The 21,424-nt window shown below is 47.9% G+C and overlaps 1 protein-coding gene across 5 annotated transcripts in view; it reads right to left on the bottom strand.

The window, feature by feature from the left end:
- The window catches only part of LOC130343140 (microtubule-actin cross-linking factor 1, isoforms 6/7-like), a 262,925-nt gene that overhangs the window by 225,910 nt on the left and 15,591 nt on the right, over nucleotides 1–21,424 (bottom strand). For all 5 annotated transcript variants that reach the window (XR_008882553.1, XM_056554326.1, XM_056554325.1 and 2 more), the window contains exon 2: nucleotides 19,604–19,727. Coding sequence is in view for 1 of the 5 variants with exons in the window: in XM_056554326.1 (XP_056410301.1) it covers nucleotides 19,604–19,645 (42 nt within the window). In the remaining 4 variants the exon portion in view is untranslated. The remainder of the gene's footprint in view (nucleotides 1–19,603; nucleotides 19,728–21,424) is intronic.

A 21,424-nucleotide genomic window follows, 5' to 3' on the forward strand; every position in this document is an offset into this window, starting at 1 on the left:
GGCGCAGGGATCGTGGGGATTGGATTCTATATACTGAGGCGCAGGGATCGTGGGGATTGGATTCTATATACTGAGGCGCAGGGATCGTGGGGATTGGATTCTATATACTGAGGCGCAGGGATCGTGGGGATTGGATTCTATATACAGAGGCGCAGGGATCGGGGGGATTGGATTCTATATACTGAGGCGCAGGGATCGGGGGATCGGATTCTATATACTGAGGAGCAGGGATCGGGGGGATTGGATTCTATATATACTGAGGCGCAGGGATCGTGGGGATTGGATTCTATATACTGAGGCGCGGGGATCGGGGGAATTGGATTCTATATACTGAGGCGCAGGGATCGTGGGGATTGGATTCTATATACAGAGGCGCAGGGATCGTGGGGATTGGATTCTATATATACTGAGGAGCAGGGATCGGGGGGATTGGATTCTATATACTGAGGCGCAGGGATCGGGGGAATTGGATTCTATATACAGAGGCGCAGGGATCGGGGGATTGGATTCTATATATACAGAGGCGCAGGGATCGTGGGGATTGGATTCTATATATACTGAGGCGCAGGGATCGGGGGGATTGGATTCTATATACTGAGGCGCAGGGATCGGGGGGATTGGATTCTATATACTGAGGCGCAGGGATCGGGGGATTGGATTCTATATACTGAGGCGCAGGGATCGTGGGGATTGGATTCTATATATACTGAGGCGCAGGGATCGGGGGGATTGGATTCTATATACTGAGGCGCAGGGATCGGGGGGATTGGATTCTATATATACTGAGGCGCAGGGATCGGGGGATTGGATTCTATATACTGAGGCGCGGGGATTGGATTCTATATACTGAGGCGCAGGGATCGGGGGATTGGATTCTATATACTGAAGGCGCAGGGATCGTGGGGATTGGATTCTATATACTGAGGCGCAGGGATCGGGGGATTGGATTCTATATATACTGAGGCGCAGGGATCGGGGGGATTGGATTCTATATACTGAGGCGCAGGGATCGGGGGGATTGGATTCTATATACTGAGGCGCAGGGATCGTGGGGATCGGATTCTATATACTGAGGCGCAGGGATCGGGGGGATTGGATTCTATATACTGAGGCGCAGGGATCGTGGGGATCGGATTCTATATACTGAGGCGCAGGGATCGGGGGGATTGGATTCTATATACTGAGGCGCAGGGATCGGGGGGATTGGATTCTATATACTGAGGCACAGGGATCGGGGGGATTGGATTCTATATACTGAGGCGCAGGGATCGTGGGGATCGGATTCTATATACTGAGGCGCAGGGATCGGGGGGATTGGATTCTATATACTGAGGCGCAGGGATCGGGGGGATTGGATTCTATATACTGAGGCGCAGGGATCGGGGGATTGGATTCTATATACTGAGGCGCAGGGATCGGGGGGATTGGATTCTATATACTGAGGCGCAGGGATCGGGGGATTGGATTCTATATACTGAGGCGCAGGGATCGGGGGATTGGATTCTATATACTGAGGCGCAGGGATCGTGGGGATTGGATTCTATATATACTGAGGTGCAGGGATCGGGGGATTGGATTCTATATACTGAGGCGCAGGGATCGGGGGGATTGGATTCTATATATACTGAGGCGCAGGGATCGGGGGATTGGATTCTATATACTGAGGCGCGGGGATTGGATTCTATATACTGAGGCGCAGGGATCGGGGATTGGATTCTATATACTGAGGCGCAGGGATCAGGGGGATTGGATTCTATATACTGAGGCGCAGGGATCGGGGGATTGGATTCTATATACTGAGGCGCAGGGATCGGGGGATTGGATTCTATATACTGAGGCGCAGGGATCGGGGGATTGGATTCTATATACTGAGGCGCAGGGAGCGGGGGGATCGGATTCTATATATACTGAGGCGCAGGGATCGGGGGGATCGGATTCTATATATACTGAGGCGCAGGGATCGGGGGGATTGGATTCTATATACTGAGGCGCAGGGATCGGGGGATTGGATTCTATATATACTGAGGCGCAGGGATCGTGGGGATTGGATTCTATATATACTGAGGCGCAGGGATCGGGGGATTGGATTCTATATATACTGAGGCGCAGGGATCGGGGGGATTGGATTCTATATATACTGAGGCGCAGGGATCGTGGGGATTGGATTCTATATATACTGAGGCGCAGGGATCGTGGGGATTGGATTCTATATATACTGAGGCGCAGGGATCGGGGGGATTGGATTCTATATACTGAGGCGCAGGGATCGGGGGGATTGGATTCTATATATACTGAGGCGCAGGGATCGGGGGATTGGATTCTATATACTGAGGCGCAGGGATCGGGGGGATTGGATTCTATATATACTGAGGCGCAGGGATCGGGGGATTGGATTCTATATACTGAGGCGCAGGGATCGGGGGATTGGATTCTATCTACTGAGGCGCAGGGATCGGGGGATTGGATTCTATATATATTGAGGCGCAGGGATCGGGGGGATTGGATTCTATATATACTGAGGTGCAGGGATCGGGGGATTGGATTCTATATATACTGAGGCGCAGGGATCGGGGGGATTGGATTCTATATACTGAGGCGCAGGGATCGTGGGGATTGGATTCTATATACTGAGGCGCGGGGATCGGGGGGATCGGATTCTATATATACTGAGGTGCAGGGATCGGGGGATTGGATTCTATATATACTGAGGCGCAGGGATCGGGGGATTGGATTCTATATATACTGAGGCGCAGGGATCGGGGGGATTGGATTCTATATACTGAGGCGCAGGGATCGGATTCTATATATACTGAGGCGCAGGGATCGGATTCTATATATACTGAGGCGCAGGGATCGTGGGGATTGGATTCTATATACTGAGGCGCAGGGATCGGATTCTATATATACTGAGGCGCAGGGATCGGGGGGATTGGATTCTATATACTGAGGCGCAGGGATCGGGGGGATTGGATTCTATATATACTGAGGCGCAGGGATCGTGGGGATCGGATTCTATATATTGAGGCGCAGGGATCGGGGGGATTGGATTCTATATATACTGAGGCGCAGGGATCGTGGGGATTGGATTCTATATATACTGAGGCGCAGGGATCGGGGGGATCGGATTCTATATACTGAGGCGCAGGGATCGCGGGGATTGGATTCTATATATACTGAGGCGCAGGGATCGGGGGGATTGGATTCTATATATACTGGGGCGCAGGGATCGTGGGGATTGGATTCTATATATACTGAGGCGCAGGGATCGTGGGGATTGGATTCTATATATACTGAGGCGCAGGGATCGGGGGATCGGATTCTATATATACTGAGGCGCAGGGATCGGGGGGATTGGATTCTATATACTGAGGCGCAGGGATCGGGGGATTGGATTCTATATATACTGAGGCGCAGGGATCAGGGGATTGGATTCTATATACTGAGGCGCGGGGATCGGGGGATTGGATTCTATATATACTGAGGCGCAGGGATCGGGGGGATCGGATTCTATATATACTGAGGCGCAGGGATCGGGGGATTGGATTCTATATACTGAGGCGCAGGGATCGTGGGGATCGGATTCTATATACTGAGGCGCAGGGATCGTGGGGATCGGATTCTATATACTGAGGCGCAGGGATCGGGGGATTGGATTCTATATATACTGAGGCGCAGGGATCGGGGGATTGGATTCTATATATACTGAGGCGCAGGGATCCGGGGATTGGATTCTATATATATTGAGGCGCAGGGATCGGGGGGATTGGATTCTATATATACTGAGGCGCAGGGATCGGGGGATTGGATTCTATATACTGAGGCGCAGGGATCGGGGGGATTGGATTCTATATACTGAGGTGCAGGGATCGTGGGGATTGGATTCTATATACTGAGGCGCAGGGATCGGGGGGATTGGATTCTATATACTGAGGTGCAGGGATCGTGGGGATTGGATTCTATATATACTGAGGTGCAGGGATCGGGGGATTGGATTCTATATACTGAGGCGCGGGGATTGGATTCTATATACTGAGGCGCAGGGATCGGGGGGATTGGATTCTATATATACTGAGGCGCAGGGATCGGGGGGATTGGATTCTATATATACTGGGGCGCAGGGATCGTGGGGGATTGGATTCTATATACTGAGGCGCAGGGATCGGGGGGATTGGATTCTATATATACTGAGGCGCAGGGATTGGGGGGATTGGATTCTATATACTGAGGCGCAGGGATCGGGGGGATTGGATTCTATATACTGAGGCGCAGGGATCGGGGGATTGGATTCTATATATACTGAGGCGCAGGGATCGCGGGGATTGGATTCTATATACTGAGGCGCAGGGATCGGGGGATTGGATTCTATATACTGAGGCGCAGGGATCGGGGGGATTGGATTCTATATACTGAGGCGCAGGGATCGGGGGATTGGATTCTATATACTGAGGCGCAGGGATCGGGGGATTGGATTCTATATACTGAGGCGCAGGGATCGCGGGGATTGGATTCTATATACTGAGGCGCAGGGATCGGGGGATTGGATTCTATATACTGAGGCGCAGGGATCGTGGGGATTGGATTCTATATACTGAGGCGCAGGGATCGGGGGGATTGGATTCTATATACTGAAGCGCAGGGATCGTGGGGATTGGATTCTATATATACTGAGGCGCAGGGATCGGGGGGATTGGATTCTATATACTGAGGCGCAGGGATCGGGGGGATTGGATTCTATATACTGAGGCGCAGGGATCGTGGGGATTGGATTCTATATACTGAGGTGCAGGGATCGTGGGGATTGGATTCTATATATACTGAGGCGCAGGGATCGGGGGGATTGGATTCTATATACTGAGGCGCAGGGATCGGGGGGATTGGATTCTATATACTGAGGCGCAGGGATCGGGGGGATTGGATTCTATATATACTGAGGCGCAGGGATCGGGGGGATTGGATTCTATATACTGAGGCGCAGGGATCGTGGGGATTGGATTCTATATATACTGAGGCGCAGGGATCGGGGGGATTGGATTCTATATATACTGAGGCGCAGGGATCGGGGGGATGGATTCTATATATACTGAGGCGCAGGGATCGTGGGGATTGGATTCTATATATACTGAGGTGCAGGGATCGGGGGATTGGATTCTATATACTGAGGCGCAGGGATCGGGGGATTGGATTCTATATACTGTGGCGCAGGGATCGGGGGGATTGGATTCTATATACTGAGGTGCAGGGATCGTGGGGATTGGATTCTATATATACTGAGGTGCAGGGATCGGGGGGATCGGATTCTATATATACTGAGGCGCAGGGATTGGGGGGATTGGATTCTATATACTGAGGCGCAGGGATCGGGGGGATTGGATTCTATATACTGAGGCGCAGGGATCGGGGGATTGGATTCTATATATACTGAGGCGCAGGGATCGCGGGGATTGGATTCTATATACTGAGGCGCAGGGATCGGGGGATTGGATTCTATATACTGAGGCGCAGGGATCGGGGGGATTGGATTCTATATACTGAGGCGCAGGGATCGGGGGATTGGATTCTATATACTGAGGCGCAGGGATCGGGGGATTGGATTCTATATACTGAGGCGCAGGGATCGGGGGATTGGATTCTATATATACTGAGGCGCAGGGATCGGGGGATTGGATTCTATATATACTGAGGCGCAGGGATCGGGGGGATTGGATTCTATATACTGAGGCGCAGGGATCAGGGGGATTGGATTCTATATATACTGAGGCGCAGGGATCGGGGGGATTGGATTCTATATACTGAGGCGCAGGGATCGGGGGATTGGATTCTATATACTGAGGCGCAGGGATCGGGGGATTGGATTCTATATACTGAGGCGCAGGGATCGGGGGATTGGATTCTATATATACTGAGGCGCAGGGATCGGGGGATTGGATTCTATATACTGAGGCGCAGGGATCGGGGGATTGGATTCTATATATACTGAGGCGCAGGGATCGGGGGGATTGGATTCTATATACTGAGGCGCAGGGATCGTGGGGATTGGATTCTATATACTGAGGCGCAGGGATCGGGGGATTGGATTCTATATACTGAGGCGCAGGGATCGGGGGATTGGATTCTATATACTGAGGCGCAGGGATCGTGGGGATTGGATTCTATATATACTGAGGTGCAGGGATCGGGGGATTGGATTCTATATATACTGAGGCGCAGGGATCAGGGGGATTGGATTCTATATATACTGAGGCGCAGGGATCGGGGGGATTGGATTCTATATACTGAGGCGCAGGGATCGGGGGATTGGATTCTATATACTGAGGCGCAGGGATCGGGGGATTGGATTCTATATACTGAGGTGCAGGGATCGGGGGGATTGGATTCTATATACTGAGGCGCAGGGATCGGGGGGATTGGATTCTATATACTGAGGCGCAGGGATCGTGGGGATTGGATTCTATATACTGAGGCGCAGGGATCGGGGGGATTGGATTCTATATACTGAGGCGCAGGGATCAGGGGGATTGGATTCTATATATACTGAGGTGCAGGGATCGGGGGATTGGATTCTATATACTGAGGCGCAGGGATCGGGGGATTGGATTCTATATATACTGAGGCGCAGGGATCGTGGGGATTGGATTCTATATACTGAGGCGCAGGGATCGTGGGGATTGGATTCTATATATACTGAGGCGCAGGGATCGTGGGGATTGGATTCTATATACTGAGGCGCAGGGATCGGGGGGATTGGATTCTATATATACTGAGGCGCAGGGATTGGGGGGATTGGATTCTATATATACTGAGGCGCAGGGATCGGGGGATTGGATTCTATATACTGAGGCGCAGGGATCGTGGGGATTGGATTCTATATATACTGAGGCGCAGGGATCGTGGGGATTGGATTCTATATATACTGAGGCGCAGGGATCGTGGGGATTGGATTCTATATACTGAGGCGCAGGGATCGGGGGGATTGGATTCTATATACTGAGGCGCAGGGATCGTGGGGATTGGATTCTATATACTGAGGCGCAGGGATTGGGGGGATTGGATTCTATATACTGAGGCGCAGGGATCGTGGGGATTGGATTCTATATATACTGAGGCGCAGGGATCGTGGGGATCGGATTCTATATACTGAGGTGCAGGGATCGGGGGATTGGATTCTATATATACTGAGGCGCAGGGATCGGGGGGATTGGATTCTATATATACTGAGGCGCAGGGATCGGGGGGATTGGATTCTATATATACTGAGGCGCAGGGATTGGGGGGATTGGATTCTATATACTGAGGCGCAGGGATCGGGGGGATTGGATTCTATATACTGAGGCGCAGGGATCGGGGGGATTGGATTCTATATACTGAGGCGCAGGGATCGGGGGGATTGGATTCTATATATACTGAGGCGCAGGGATCGTGGGGATTGGATTCTATATACTGAGGCGCAGGGATCAGGGGGATTGGATTCTATATATACTGAGGCGCAGGGATCGGGGGGATTGGATTCTATATATACTGAGGCGCAGGGATCGGGGGGATTGGATTCTATATACTGAGGTGCAGAGATCGTGGGGATTGGATTCTATATACTGAGGCGCAGGGATCGGGGGATCGGATTCTATATACTGAGGAGCAGGGATCGGGGGGATTGGATTCTATATATACTGAGGCGCAGGGATCGGGGGATCGGATTCTATATACTGAGGAGCAGGGATCGGGGGGATTGGATTCTATATATACTGAGGCGCGGGGATCGGGGGAATTGGATTCTATATACAGAGGCGCAGGGATCGTGGGGATTGGATTCTATATACAGAGGCGCAGGGATCGTGGGGATTGGATTCTATATATACTGAGGCGCAGGGATCGGGGGGATTGGATTCTATATACTGAGGCGCAGGGATCGGGGGGATTGGATTCTATATACTGAGGCGCAGGGATCGGGGGATTGGATTCTATATACTGAGGCGCAGGGATCAGGGGGATTGGATTCTATATATACTGAGGCGCAGGGATCGTGGGGATTGGATTCTATATACTGAGGCGCAGGGATCGTGGGGATTGGATTCTATATACTGAGGCGCAGGGATCGGGGGGATTGGATTCTATATACTGAGGCGCAGGGATCGTGGGGATTGGATTCTATATACTGAGGCGCAGGGATCGTGGGGATTGGATTCTATATACTGAGGCGCAGGGATCAGGGGGATTGGATTCTATATACAGAGGCGCAGGGATCAGGGGGATTGGATTCTATATACTGAGGCGCAGGGATCGGGGGGGATTGGATTCTATATACTGAGGCGCAGGGATCAGGGGGATTGGATTCTATATACTGAGGCGCAGGGATCGGGGGGATTGGATTCTATATACTGAGGCGCAGGGATCAGGGGGATTGGATTCTATATACTGAGGCGCAGGGATCGGGGGGATTGGATTCTATATACTGAGGCGCAGGGATCGTGGGGATTGGATTCTATATATACTGAGGCGCAGGGATCGGGGGATCGGATTCTATATACTGAGGCGCAGGGATCGTGGGGATTGGATTCTATATACTGAGGAGCAGGGATCGGGGGGATTGGATTCTATATACTGAGGCGCTGGGATTGGGGGATTGGATTCTATATACTGAGGCGCAGGGATCGTGGGGATTGGATTCTATATATACTGAGGCGCAGGGATCGGGGGATCGGATTCTATATACTGAGGAGCAGGGATCGGGGGGATTGGATTCTATATATACTGAGGCGCAGGGATTGGGGGGATTGGATTCTATATACTGAGGCGCAGGGATCGTGGGGATTGGATTCTATATACAGAGGCGCAGGGATTGGGGGGATTGGATTCTATATATACTGAGGCGCAGGGATCGGGGGATCGGATTCTATATACTGAGGAGCAGGGATCGGGGGGATTGGATTCTATATATACTGAGGCGCGGGGATCGGGGGAATTGGATTCTATATATACTGAGGCGCGGGGATCGGGGGGATTGGATTCTATATACTGAGGCGCAGGGATCGTGGGGATTGGATTCTATATACAGAGGCGCAGGGATCGTGGGGATTGGATTCTATATATACTGAGGCGCAGGGATCGGGGGGATTGGATTCTATATACTGAGGCGCAGGGATCGGGGGGATTGGATTCTATATACTGAGGCGCAGGGATCGGGGGATTGGATTCTATATACTGAGGCGCAGGGATCGTGGGGATTGGATTCTATATATACTGAGGCGCAGGGATCGTGGGGATTGGATTCTATATATACTGAGGCGCAGGGATCGTGGGGATTGGATTCTATATATACTGAGGCGCAGGGATCGTGGGGATTGGATTCTATATACTGAGGCGCAGGGATCGGGGGGATTGGATTCTATATACTGAGGCGCAGGGATCGGGGGGATTGGATTCTATATATACTGAGGCGCAGGGATCGGGGGGATTGGATTCTATATATACTGAGGCGCAGGGATCGTGGGGATTGGATTCTATATACTGAGGCGCAGGGATCGGGGGGATTGGATTCTATATATACTGAGGCGCAGGGATCGGGGGATCGGATTCTATATACTGAGGCGCAGGGATCGTGGGGATTGGATTCTATATACTGAGGCGCAGGGATCGTGGGGATTGGATTCTATATACTGAGGCGCAGGGATCGTGGGGATTGGATTCTATATACTGAGGCGCAGGGATCAGGGGGATTGGATTCTATATACTGAGGCGCAGGGATTGGGGGGATTGGATTCTATATACTGAGGCGCAGGGATCGTGGGGATTGGATTCTATATATACTGAGGCGCAGGGATCGGGGGGATTGGATTCTATATACTGAGGCGCAGGGATCGGGGGGATTGGATTCTATATACTGAGGCGCAGGGATCGGGGGGATTGGATTCTATATATACTGAGGCGCAGGGATCGGGGGATTGGATTCTATATACTGAGGCGCAGGGATCGGGGGATCGGATTCTATATACTGAGGCGCAGGGATCGTGGGGATTGGATTCTATATATACTGAGGCGCAGGGATCGGGGGGATTGGATTCTATATACTGAGGCGCAGGGATCGGGGGGATTGGATTCTATATATACTGAGGCGCAGGGATCATGGGGATTGGATTCTATATATACTGAGGCGCAGGGATCGGGGGGATTGGATTCTATATATACTGAGGCGCAGGGATCGGGGGATTGGATTCTATATACTGAGGCGCAGGGATCGTGGGGATTGGATTCTATATATACTGAGGCGCAGGGATCGGGGGATTGGATTCTATATACTGAGGCGCAGGGATCGGGGGGATTGGATTCTATATACTGAGGCGCAGGGATCGGGGGATTGGATTCTATATACTGAGGCCCAGGGATCGGGGGATTGGATTCTATATACTGAGGCGCAGGGATCGGGGGGATTGGATTCTATATACTGAGGCGCAGGGATCATGGGGATTGGATTCTATATATACTGAGGCGCAGGGATCGGGGGATTGGATTCTATATACTGAGGCGCGGGGATTGGATTCTATATACTGAGGCGCAGGGATCGGGGATTGGATTCTATATACTGAGGCGCAGGGATCGGGGGGATTGGATTCTATATATACTGAGGCGCAGGGATCGGGGGGATTGGATTCTATATACTGAGGCGCAGGGATCGGGGGGATTGGATTCTATATATACTGAGGCGCAGAGATCGTGGGGATTGGATTCTATATATACTGAGGCGCAGGGATCGGGGGGATTGGATTCTATATACTGAGGCGCAGGGATCGGGGGGATCGGATTCTATATATACTGAGGCGCAGGGATCGGGGGGATACACTGTATATACGTAATAGGAATGTTATGGGGGAGATTGTTCGTTCTCGGGTCCGTACAGTCCGACCAATATATTGGATCCCACATTACATGTGAGACGGTAAATAACTTCCATAGAGGAACAGTCGTGTCCTGTAATAGAGAAGGATTGAGAAGTAGAGTTGTCCGGGATCCATGTGCAGCACAGACATCTGTCACAACTGCATTTATATTACTGTCCATTGGGGGCGTCCTAAGGCGACGGTGCAAGATGACTCCTTAAAGTGCGTCCTCTCCGATTAAGTAATGAGCGGTTTAGTGGGAATTTTTTATTTTAACCTTAAGGACCCAGGGCGTACCTGTACATTCTGAGTCCGCTCCCCTTCTATAACGTGGGGCCCCTTACCTGCCTCCTCAGTGTCCGATCACCGAATGACTGCTCAGTGCCTGAGATCCAGGCAGAATCATCGATCAATGGTTTCCTATGAGAAACCATTGATCAATGTAAAAGATCAGTGTGTGCAGTGTTATAGTCTCCTATGGGATAACAATGATCAGTATAAGAGATCAGTGTGTGCAGTGTTAAAGTCTCCTATGGGATAATAATGATCAGTATAAGAGATCAGTGTGTGCAGTGTTATAGTCTCCAATGGGATAACAATGATCAGTATAAGAGATCAGTGTGTGCAGTGTTAAAGTCTCCTAAGGGATAACAATGATCAGTATAAGAGATCAGTGTGTGCAGTGTTATAGTCTCCTAGGGGATAACAATGATCAGTATAACACTGCACACACTGATCTCTTATACTGATCATTGTTATCCCATACGAAACCATAACCCTGCACACACTGATCTCTTATACTGATCATTATTATCCCATAGGAGACTATAACACTGCACACACTGATCTCTTATACTGATCATTGTTATCCCATAGGAGACTATAACACTGCACACACTGATCTCTTATACTGATCATTATTATCCCATAGGAGACTATAACACTGCACACACTGATCTCTTATACTGATCATTATTATCCCATAGGAGACTATAACACTGCACACACTGATCTCTTATACTGATCATTATTATCCCATAGGGGGCTATAACACTGCACACACTGATCTCTTATACTGATCATTATTATCCCATATGAGACTATAACACTGCACACACTGATCTCTTATACTGATCATTATTATCCCATAGGAGACTATAACACTGTACACTGATCTCCTATATTGATCATTGTTATCCCATAGGAGACTATAACACTGCACACACTGATCTCTTATACTGATCATTATTATCCCATAGGAGACTATAACACTGCACACACTGATCTCTTATACTGACCATTATTATCCCATAGGAGACTTTAACACTGCACACACTGATCTCTTATACTGATCATTGTTATCCCATAGGAGACTATAACACTGCACACACTGATCTTTTACATTGATCAATGGTTTCTCATAGGAAACCATTGATCGATGATTCTGCCTGGATCTCAGGCACTGAGCAGTCATTCGGTGATCGGACACTGAGGAGGCAGGTAAGGGGCCCCGCGTTATAGAAGGGGAGCGGACTCAGAATGTACAGGTACACCCTGGGTCCTTAAGGTTAAAATAAAAAATTCCCACTAAACCGCTCATTACTTAATCGGAGAGGACGCACTTTAAGGAGTCATCTTGCACCGTCGCCTTAGGACGCCCCCAATGGACAGTAATATAAATGCAGTTGTGACAGATGTCTGTGCTGCACATGGATCCCGGACAACTCTACTTCTCAATCCTTCTCTATTACAGGACACGACTGTTCCTCTATGGAAGTTATTTACCGTCTCACATGTAATGTGGGATCCAATATATTGGTCGGACTGTACGGACCCGAGAACGAACAATCTCCCCCATAACATTCCTATTACGTTTATACAGAGACGTCATTTCCGTGTGTGATGTCCCCATTGCAACCTGATGAAAAGACCAGAATGGTCCTGAAACGCGTTGTGTGTTCTATATATCAATAAAGATACCTGTTGTACATACATCTGGACTTACGTGATTCCCTTCAACAGCGCGATCTCCACTCTCCCTCCTGACATGGCTGATAACAGAAAACAATAGATATATTCACCTGTCCTACAGTCACCTCTCTCCTCCTGACATGGCTGATAACAGAAAACAATAGATATATTCACCTGTCCTACAGTCACCTCTCCTCCTGACATGGCTGATAACAGAGAACAATATATATATTCACCTGTCCTACAGTCACCTCTCTCCTCCTGACATGGCTGATAACAGAAAACAATAGATATATTCACCTGTCCTACAGTCACCTCTCCTCTCCTGACATGGCTGATAACAGAAAACAATAGATATATTCACCTGTCCTACAGTCATCTCTCCCCTCCTGACATGGCTGATAACAGAAAACAATAGATATATTCACCTGTCCTACAGTCACCTCTCTCCTCCTGACATGGCTGATAACAGAAAACAATAGATGTATTCACCTGTCCTACAGTCACCTCTCCTCTCCTGACATGGCTGATAACAGAAAACAAAAGATATATTCACCTGTCCTACAGTCACCTCTCTCCTCCTGACATGGCTGATAACAGAGAACAATATATATATTCACCTGTCCTACAGTCACCTCTCTCCTCCTGACATGGCTGATAACAGAGAACAATATATATATTCACCTGTCCTACAGTCACCTCTCCCCTCCTGACATGGCTGATAACAGAGAACAATAGATATATTCACCTGTCCTACAGTCACCTCTCCTCTCCTGACATGGCTGATAACAGAAAACAATAGATATATTCACCTGTCCTACAGTCACCTCTCCTCTCCTGACATGGCTGATAACAGAAAACAATAGATATATTCACCTGTCCTACAGTCACCTCTCCCCTCCTGACATGGCTGATAACAGAAAACAATAGATATATTCACCTGTCCTACAGTCACCTCTCTCCTCCTGACATGGCTGATAACAGAGAACAATATATATATTCACCTGTCCTACAGTCACCTCTCTCCTCCTGACATGGCTGATAACAGAAAACAATAGATATATTCACCTGTCCTACAGTCACCTCTCCTCTCCTGACATGGCTGATAACAGAAAACAATAGATATATTCACCTGTCCTACAGTCACCTCTCCCCTCCTGACATGGCTGATAACAGAAAACAATAGATATATTCACCTGTCCTACAGTCACCTCTCTCCTCCTGACATGGCTGATAACAGAAAACAATAGATATATTCACCTGTCCTACAGTCACCTCTCCTCTCCTGACATGGCTGATAACAGAAAACAAAAGATATATTCACCTGTCCTACAGTCACCTCTCTCCTCCTGACATGGCTGATAACAGAGAACAATATATATATTCACCTGTCCTACAGTCACCTCTCTCCTCCTGACATGGCTGATAACAGAGAACAATATATATATTCACCTGTCCTACAGTCACCTCTCTCCTCTTGACATGGCTGATAACAGAAAACAATAGATATATTCACCTGTCCTACAGTCACCTCTCCCCTCCTGACATGGCTGATAACAGAAAACAATAGATATATTCACCTGTCCTACAGTCACCTCTCTCCTCCTGACATGGCTGATAACAGAGAACAATATATATATTCACCTGTCCTACAGTCACCTCTCCCCTCCTGACATGGCTGATAACAGAAAACAATAGATATATTCACCTGTCCTACAGTCACCTCTCTCCTCCTGACATGGCTGATAACAGAAAACAATAGATATATTCACCTGTCCTACAGTCACCTCTCCTCTCCTGACATGGCTGATAACAGAAAACAATAGATATATTCACCTGTCCTACAGTCACCTCTCCCCTCCTGACATGGCTGATAACAGAAAACAATAGATATATTCACCTGTCCTACAGTCACCTCTCCCCTCCTGACATGGCTGATAACAGAAAACAATAGATATATTCACCTGTCCTACAGTCACCTCTCCCCTCCTGACATGGCTGATAACAGAGAACAATAGATTGTATTCTCCTGTCCTACAGTCACCTCTCCTATCCTGACATGGCTGATAACAGAGAACAATAGATATATTCACCTGTCCTACAGTCACCTCTCTCCTCCTGACATGGCTGATAACAGAAAACAATAGATATATTCACCTGTCCTACAGTCACCTCTCCCCTCCTGACATGGCTGATAACAGAGAACAATAGATAATATTCTCCTGTCCTACAGTCACCTCTCCCCTCCTGACATGGCTGATAACAGAGAACAATAGATATATTCACCTGTCCTACAGTCACCTCTCCCCTCCTGACATGGCTGATAACAGAGAACAATAGATTGTATTCACCTGTCCTACAGTCACCTCTCTCCTCCTGACATGGCTGATAACAGAGAACAATATATATATTCACCTGTCCTACAGTCACCTCTCTCCTCCTGACATGGCTGATAAAAGAAAACAATAGATATATTCACCTGTCCTACAGTCACCTCTCCTCTCCTGACATGGCTGATAACAGAAAACAATAGATATATTCACCTGTCCTACAGTCACCTCTCCCCTCCTGACATGCCTGATAACAGAGAACATAGATTGTATTCACCTGTCCTACAGTCACCTCTCCTCTCCTGACATGGCTGATAACAGAAAACAATAGATATATTCACCTGTCCTACAGTCACCTCTCCCCTCCTGACATGGCTGATAACAGAAAACAATAGATATATTCACCTGTCCTACAGTCACCTCTCTCCTCCTGACATGGCTGATAACAGAGAACAATAGATATATTCACCTGTCCTACAGTCACCTCTCTCCTCCTGACATGGCTGATAACAGAGAACAATATATATATTCACCTGTCCTACAGTCACCTCTCTCCTCCTGACATGGCTGATAACAGAAAACAATAGATATATTCACCTGTCCTACAGTCACCTCTCCTCTCCTGACATGGCTGATAACAGAAAACAATAGATATATTCACCTGTCCTACAGTCACCTCTCCCCTCCTGACATGGCTGATAACAGAAAACAATAGATATATTCACCTGTCCTACAGTCACCTCTCTCCTCCTGACATGGCTGATAACAGAAAACAATAGATATATTCACCTGTCCTACAGTCACCTCTCCTCTCCTGACATGGCTGATAACAGAAAACAAAAGATATATTCACCTGTCCTACAGTCACCTCTCTCCTCCTGACATGGCTGATAACAGAGAACAATATATATATTCACCTGTCCTACAGTCACCTCTCTCCTCCTGACATGGCTGATAACAGAGAACAATATATATATTCACCTGTCCTACAGTCACCTCTCTCCTCCTGACATGGCTGATAACAGAAAACAATAGATATATTCACCTGTCCTACAGTCACCTCTCCCCTCCTGACATGGCTGATAACAGAAAACAATAGATATGTTCACCTGTCCTACAGTCACCTCTCTCCTCCTGACATGGCTGATAACAGAGAACAATATATATATTCACCTGTCCTACAGTCACCTCTCCCCTCCTGACATGGCTGATAACAGAGAACAATAGATTGTATTCACCTGTCCTACAGTCACCTCTCTCCTCCTGACATGGCTGATAACAGAGAACAATAGATTATATTCTCCTGTCCTACAGTCACCTCTCTCCTCCTGACATGGCTGATAACAGAAAACAATAGATATATTCACCTGTCCTACAGTCACCTCTCCTCTCCTGACATGGCTGATAACAGAAAACAATAGATATATTCACCTGTCCTACAGTCACCTCTCCCCTCCTGACATGGCTGATAACAGAAAACAATAGATATATTCACCTGTCCTACAGTCACCTCTCCCCTCCTGACATGGCTGATAACAGAAAACAATAGATATATTCACCTGTCCTACAGTCACCTCTCCCCTCCTGACATGGCTGATAACAGAGAACAATAGATATATTCACCTGTCCTACAGTCACCTCTCTCCTCCTGACATGGCTGATAACAGAAAACAATAGATATATTCACCTGTCCTACAGTCACCTCTCCCCTCCTGACATGGCTGATAACAGAGAACAATAGATAATATTCTCCTGTCCTACAGTCACCTCTCCCCTCCTGACATGGCTGATAACAGAGAACAATAGATATATTCACCTGTCCTACAGTCACCTCTCCCCTCCTGACATGGCTGATAACAGAGAACAATAGATTGTATTCACCTGTCCTACAGTCGGCTCTCCCCTCCTGACATGGCTGATAACAGAGAACAATAGATTGTATTCACCTGTCCTACAGTCACCTCTCCCCTCCTGACATGGCTGATAACAGAGAACAATAGATAATATTCTCCTGTCCTACAGTCACCTCTCCCCTCCTGACATGGCTGATAACAGAGAACAATAGATATATTCACCTGTCCTACAGTCACCTCTCCCCTCCTGACATGCCTGATAACAGAGAACAATAGATATATTCTCCTGTCCTACAGTCACCTCTCCCCTCCTGACATGGCTGATAACAGAGAACAATAGATTGTATTCACCTGTCCTACAGTCACCTCTCTCCACCTGACATGGCTGATAATAGAGAACAATAGATTGTATTTACCTGTCCTACAGTCACCTCTCCCCTCCTGACATGGCTGATAACAGAGAACAATAGATATATTCACCTGTCCTACAGTCACCTCTCCTCTCCTGACATGGCTGTTAAAAGAGAACAATAGATATATTCACCTGTCCTACAGTCACCTCTCCCCTCCTGACATGGCTGTTAAAAGAGAACAATAGATATATTCACCTGTCCTACAGTCACCTCTCCCCTCCTGACATGGCTGATAACAGAGAACAATAGATATATTTACCTGTCCTACAGTCACCTCTCCTCTCCTGACATGGCTGTTAAAAGAGAACAATAGATATATTCACCTGTCCTACAGTCACCTCTCCTCTCCTGACATGGCTGATAACAGAGAACAATAGATATATTCACCTGTCCTACAGTCACCTCTCCTCTCCTGACATGGCTGATAACAGAGAACAATAGATTGTATTCACCTGTCCTACAGTCACCTCTCTCCACCTGACATGGCTGATAATAGAGAACAATAGATTGTATTTACCTGTCCTACAGTCACCTCTCCCCTCCTGACATGGCTGATAACAGAGAACAATAGATATATTCACCTGTCCTACAGTCACCTCTCCTCTCCTGACATGGCTGTTAAAAGAGAACAATAGATATATTCACATGTCCTACAGTCACCTCTCCCCTCCTGACATGGCTGTTAAAAGAGAACAATAGATATATTCACCTGTCCTACAGTCACCTCTCCCCTCCTGACATGGCTGATAACAGAGAACAATAGATATATTTACCTGTCCTACAGTCACCTCTCCTCTCCTGACATGGCTGTTAAAAGAGAACAATAGATATATTCACCTGTCCTACAGTCACCTCTCCTCTCCTGACATGGCTGATAACAGAGAACAATAGAAATATTCACCTGTCCTACAGTCACCTCTCTCCTCCTGACATGGCTGATAACAGAAAACAATAGATATATTCACCTGTCCTACAGTCACCTCTCCTCTCCTGACATGGCTGATAACAGAAAACAATAGATATATTCACCTGTCCTACAGTCACCTCTCCTCTCCTGACATGGCTGATAACAGAGAACAATAGATATATTCACCTGTCCTACAGTCACCTCTCCTCTCCTGACATGGCTGATAACAGAGAACAATAGATTGTATTCACCTGTCCTACAGTCACCTCTCTCCTCCTGACATGGCTGATAACAGAGAACAATAGATTGTATTTACCTGTCCTACAGTCACCTCTCCCCTCCTGACATGGCTGATAACAGAGAACAATAGATATATTCACCTGTCCTACAGTCACCTCTCCTCTCCTGACATGGCTGATAACAGAGAACAATAGATATATTCACCTGTCCTACAGTCACCTCTCCCCTCCTGACATGGCTGATAACAGAGAACAATAGATTGTATTCTCCTGTCCTACAGTCACCTCTCCCCTCCTGACATGGCTGATAATAGAGAACAATAGAATATATTCACCTGTCCTACAGTCACCTCTCCCCTCCTGACATGGCTGATAACAGAGAACAATAGATATATTCACCTGTCCTACAGTCACCTCTCCCCTCCTGACATGGCTGATAACAGAGAACAATAGATATATTCACCTGTCCTACAGTCACCTCTCCTCTCCTGACATGGCTGATAACAGAGAACAATAGATTATATTCACCTGTCCTACAGTCACCTCTCCCCTCCTGACATGGCTGATAACAGAGAACAATAGATATATTCACCTGTCCTACAGTCACCTCTCCTCTCCTGACATGGCTGATAACAGAGAACAATAGATTATATTCACCTGTCCTACAGTCACCTCTCCCCTGTGGGCTTGTCTTCCTCACACAGCTGAAGGTTTGTTACAGTGTATCAGTGCAGACATAGTTTGCGGGGCTCCTGGATACGGTCCCCTCCCCTCCCCCGGGTGCTGGGAAGATTATTTCAGCCATTATTCCGCATGACAGGCGCCATTGTGCCCTTCCCTGACCCCTGACCCCGGCGGAGAGTTATGTCCGGGAAGAGATCGGGGGTGGAGGGGAGGTCAGGGTCCTACTGGGAAGGAGAGCGCCCCCTGCTGAGCACCAGTGTATCTCAGCCTCTCATGTGTGATACTTCCCCCATCATATACCGCTGTATCCAAGCCACCCACGTATCCCACCTTCTCACCTGCCAGTAGGGGTCGCTGGGCTCGGGCAGGGAGGTCTCCATGGTCTGGAGGAAAAGCCACAGGGCCCGGACCTGCTCCCGCACCTCCGCCCTCCACAGTCTCCACAGGTCCCCGCCATCCTGCCTGCGGGGAGAAGAGAAGATAACAGGGGGCGCCAGAGAGTCACGGGGTAACATTGGGCACTGCATGGCGGTATTAGTAGTGCACTGTATGGTGGTATTAGTAGTGCACTGTATGGTGGTATTAGCAGTGCACTGTATGGTGATATTAGTAGTGCACTGTATGGTGGTATTAGTAGTGCACTGTGTGGCGGTATTAGTAGTGCACTGTATGGTGGTATTAGTAGAGCACTGTCTGGCGGTATTAGTAGTGCACTGTATGGTGGTATTATTAGTGCACGGTATGGTGGTATTAGTAGTGCACTGTATGGTGGTATTAGTAGAGCACTGTGTGGTGGTATTAGTGGTGCACTGTATGGTGGTATTAGTAGAGCACTGTGTGGCGGTATTAGTAGTGCACTGTATGGTGGTATTATTAGTGCACGGTATGGTGGTATTAGTAGTGCACTGTATGGTGGTATTAGTAGTGCACTGTATGGTCGTATTAGTAGTGCACTGTATGGTGGTATTAGTAGTGCACTGTATGGTGGTATTAGTAGTGCACTGTATGGTGGTATTAGTAGTGCACTGTGTGGCGGTATTAGTAGTGCACTGTATGGTGGTATGATTAGTGCACGGTATGGCGGTATTAGTAGTGCACTGTATGGTGGTATTAGCAGTGCACTGTATGGTGGTATTAGTAGTGCACTGTATGGTGGTATTAGTAGTGCACTGTATGGTGGTATTAGTAGTGCACTGTATGGTGGTATTAGTAGTGCACTGTGTGGCGGTATTAGTAGTGCACTGTATGGTGGTATTAGTAGAGCACTGTCTGGCGGTATTAGTAGTGCACTGTATGGTGGTATTATTAGTGCACGGTATGGTGGTATTAGTAGTGCACTGTATGGTGGTATTAGTAGAGCACTGTGTGGCGGTATTAGTAGTGCACTGTATGGTGGTATTAGTAGAGCACTGTGTGGCGGTATTAGTAGTGCACTGTATGGTGGTATTAGTAGTGCACTGTATGGTGGTATTAGTAGTGCACTGTATGGTGGTATTAGTAGTGCACTGTATGGTGGTATTAGTAGTGCACTGTGTGGCGGTATTAGTAGTGCACTGTATGGTGGTATTATTAGTGCACGGTATGGCGGTATTAGTAGTGCACTGTATGGTGGTATTAGCAGTGCACTATATGGTGGTATTAGTAGTGCACTGTATGGTGGTATTAGTAGTGCACTGTATGGTGGTATTAGTAGTGCACTGTATGGTGGTATTAGTAGTGCACTGTGTGGCGGTATTAGTAGTGCACTGTATGGTGGTATTAGTAGTGCACTGTATGGTGGTATTAGTAGTGCACTGTATGGTGGTATTAGTAGTGCACTGTATGGTGGTATTAGTAGTGCACTGTGTGGCGGTATTAGTAGTGCACTGTATGGTGGTATTATTAGTGCACGGTATGGCGGTATTAGTAGTGCACTGTATGGTGGTATTAGCAGTGCACTATATGGTGGTATTAGTAGTGCACTGTATGGTGGTATTAGTAGTGCACTGTATGGTGGTATTAGTAGTGCACTGTATGGTGGTATTAGTAGTGCACTGTGTGGCGGTATTAGTAGTGCACTGTATGGCGGTATTAGTAGTGCACTGTATGGTGGTATTAGTAGTGCACTGTATGGTGGTATTAGTAGTGCACTGTATGGTGGTATTTGTAGTGCACTGTAT

This window comes from Hyla sarda, unplaced genomic scaffold, assembly GCF_029499605.1.
Source record: "Hyla sarda isolate aHylSar1 unplaced genomic scaffold, aHylSar1.hap1 scaffold_67, whole genome shotgun sequence".
Lineage (NCBI taxonomy): Eukaryota > Metazoa > Chordata > Amphibia > Anura > Hylidae > Hyla > Hyla sarda.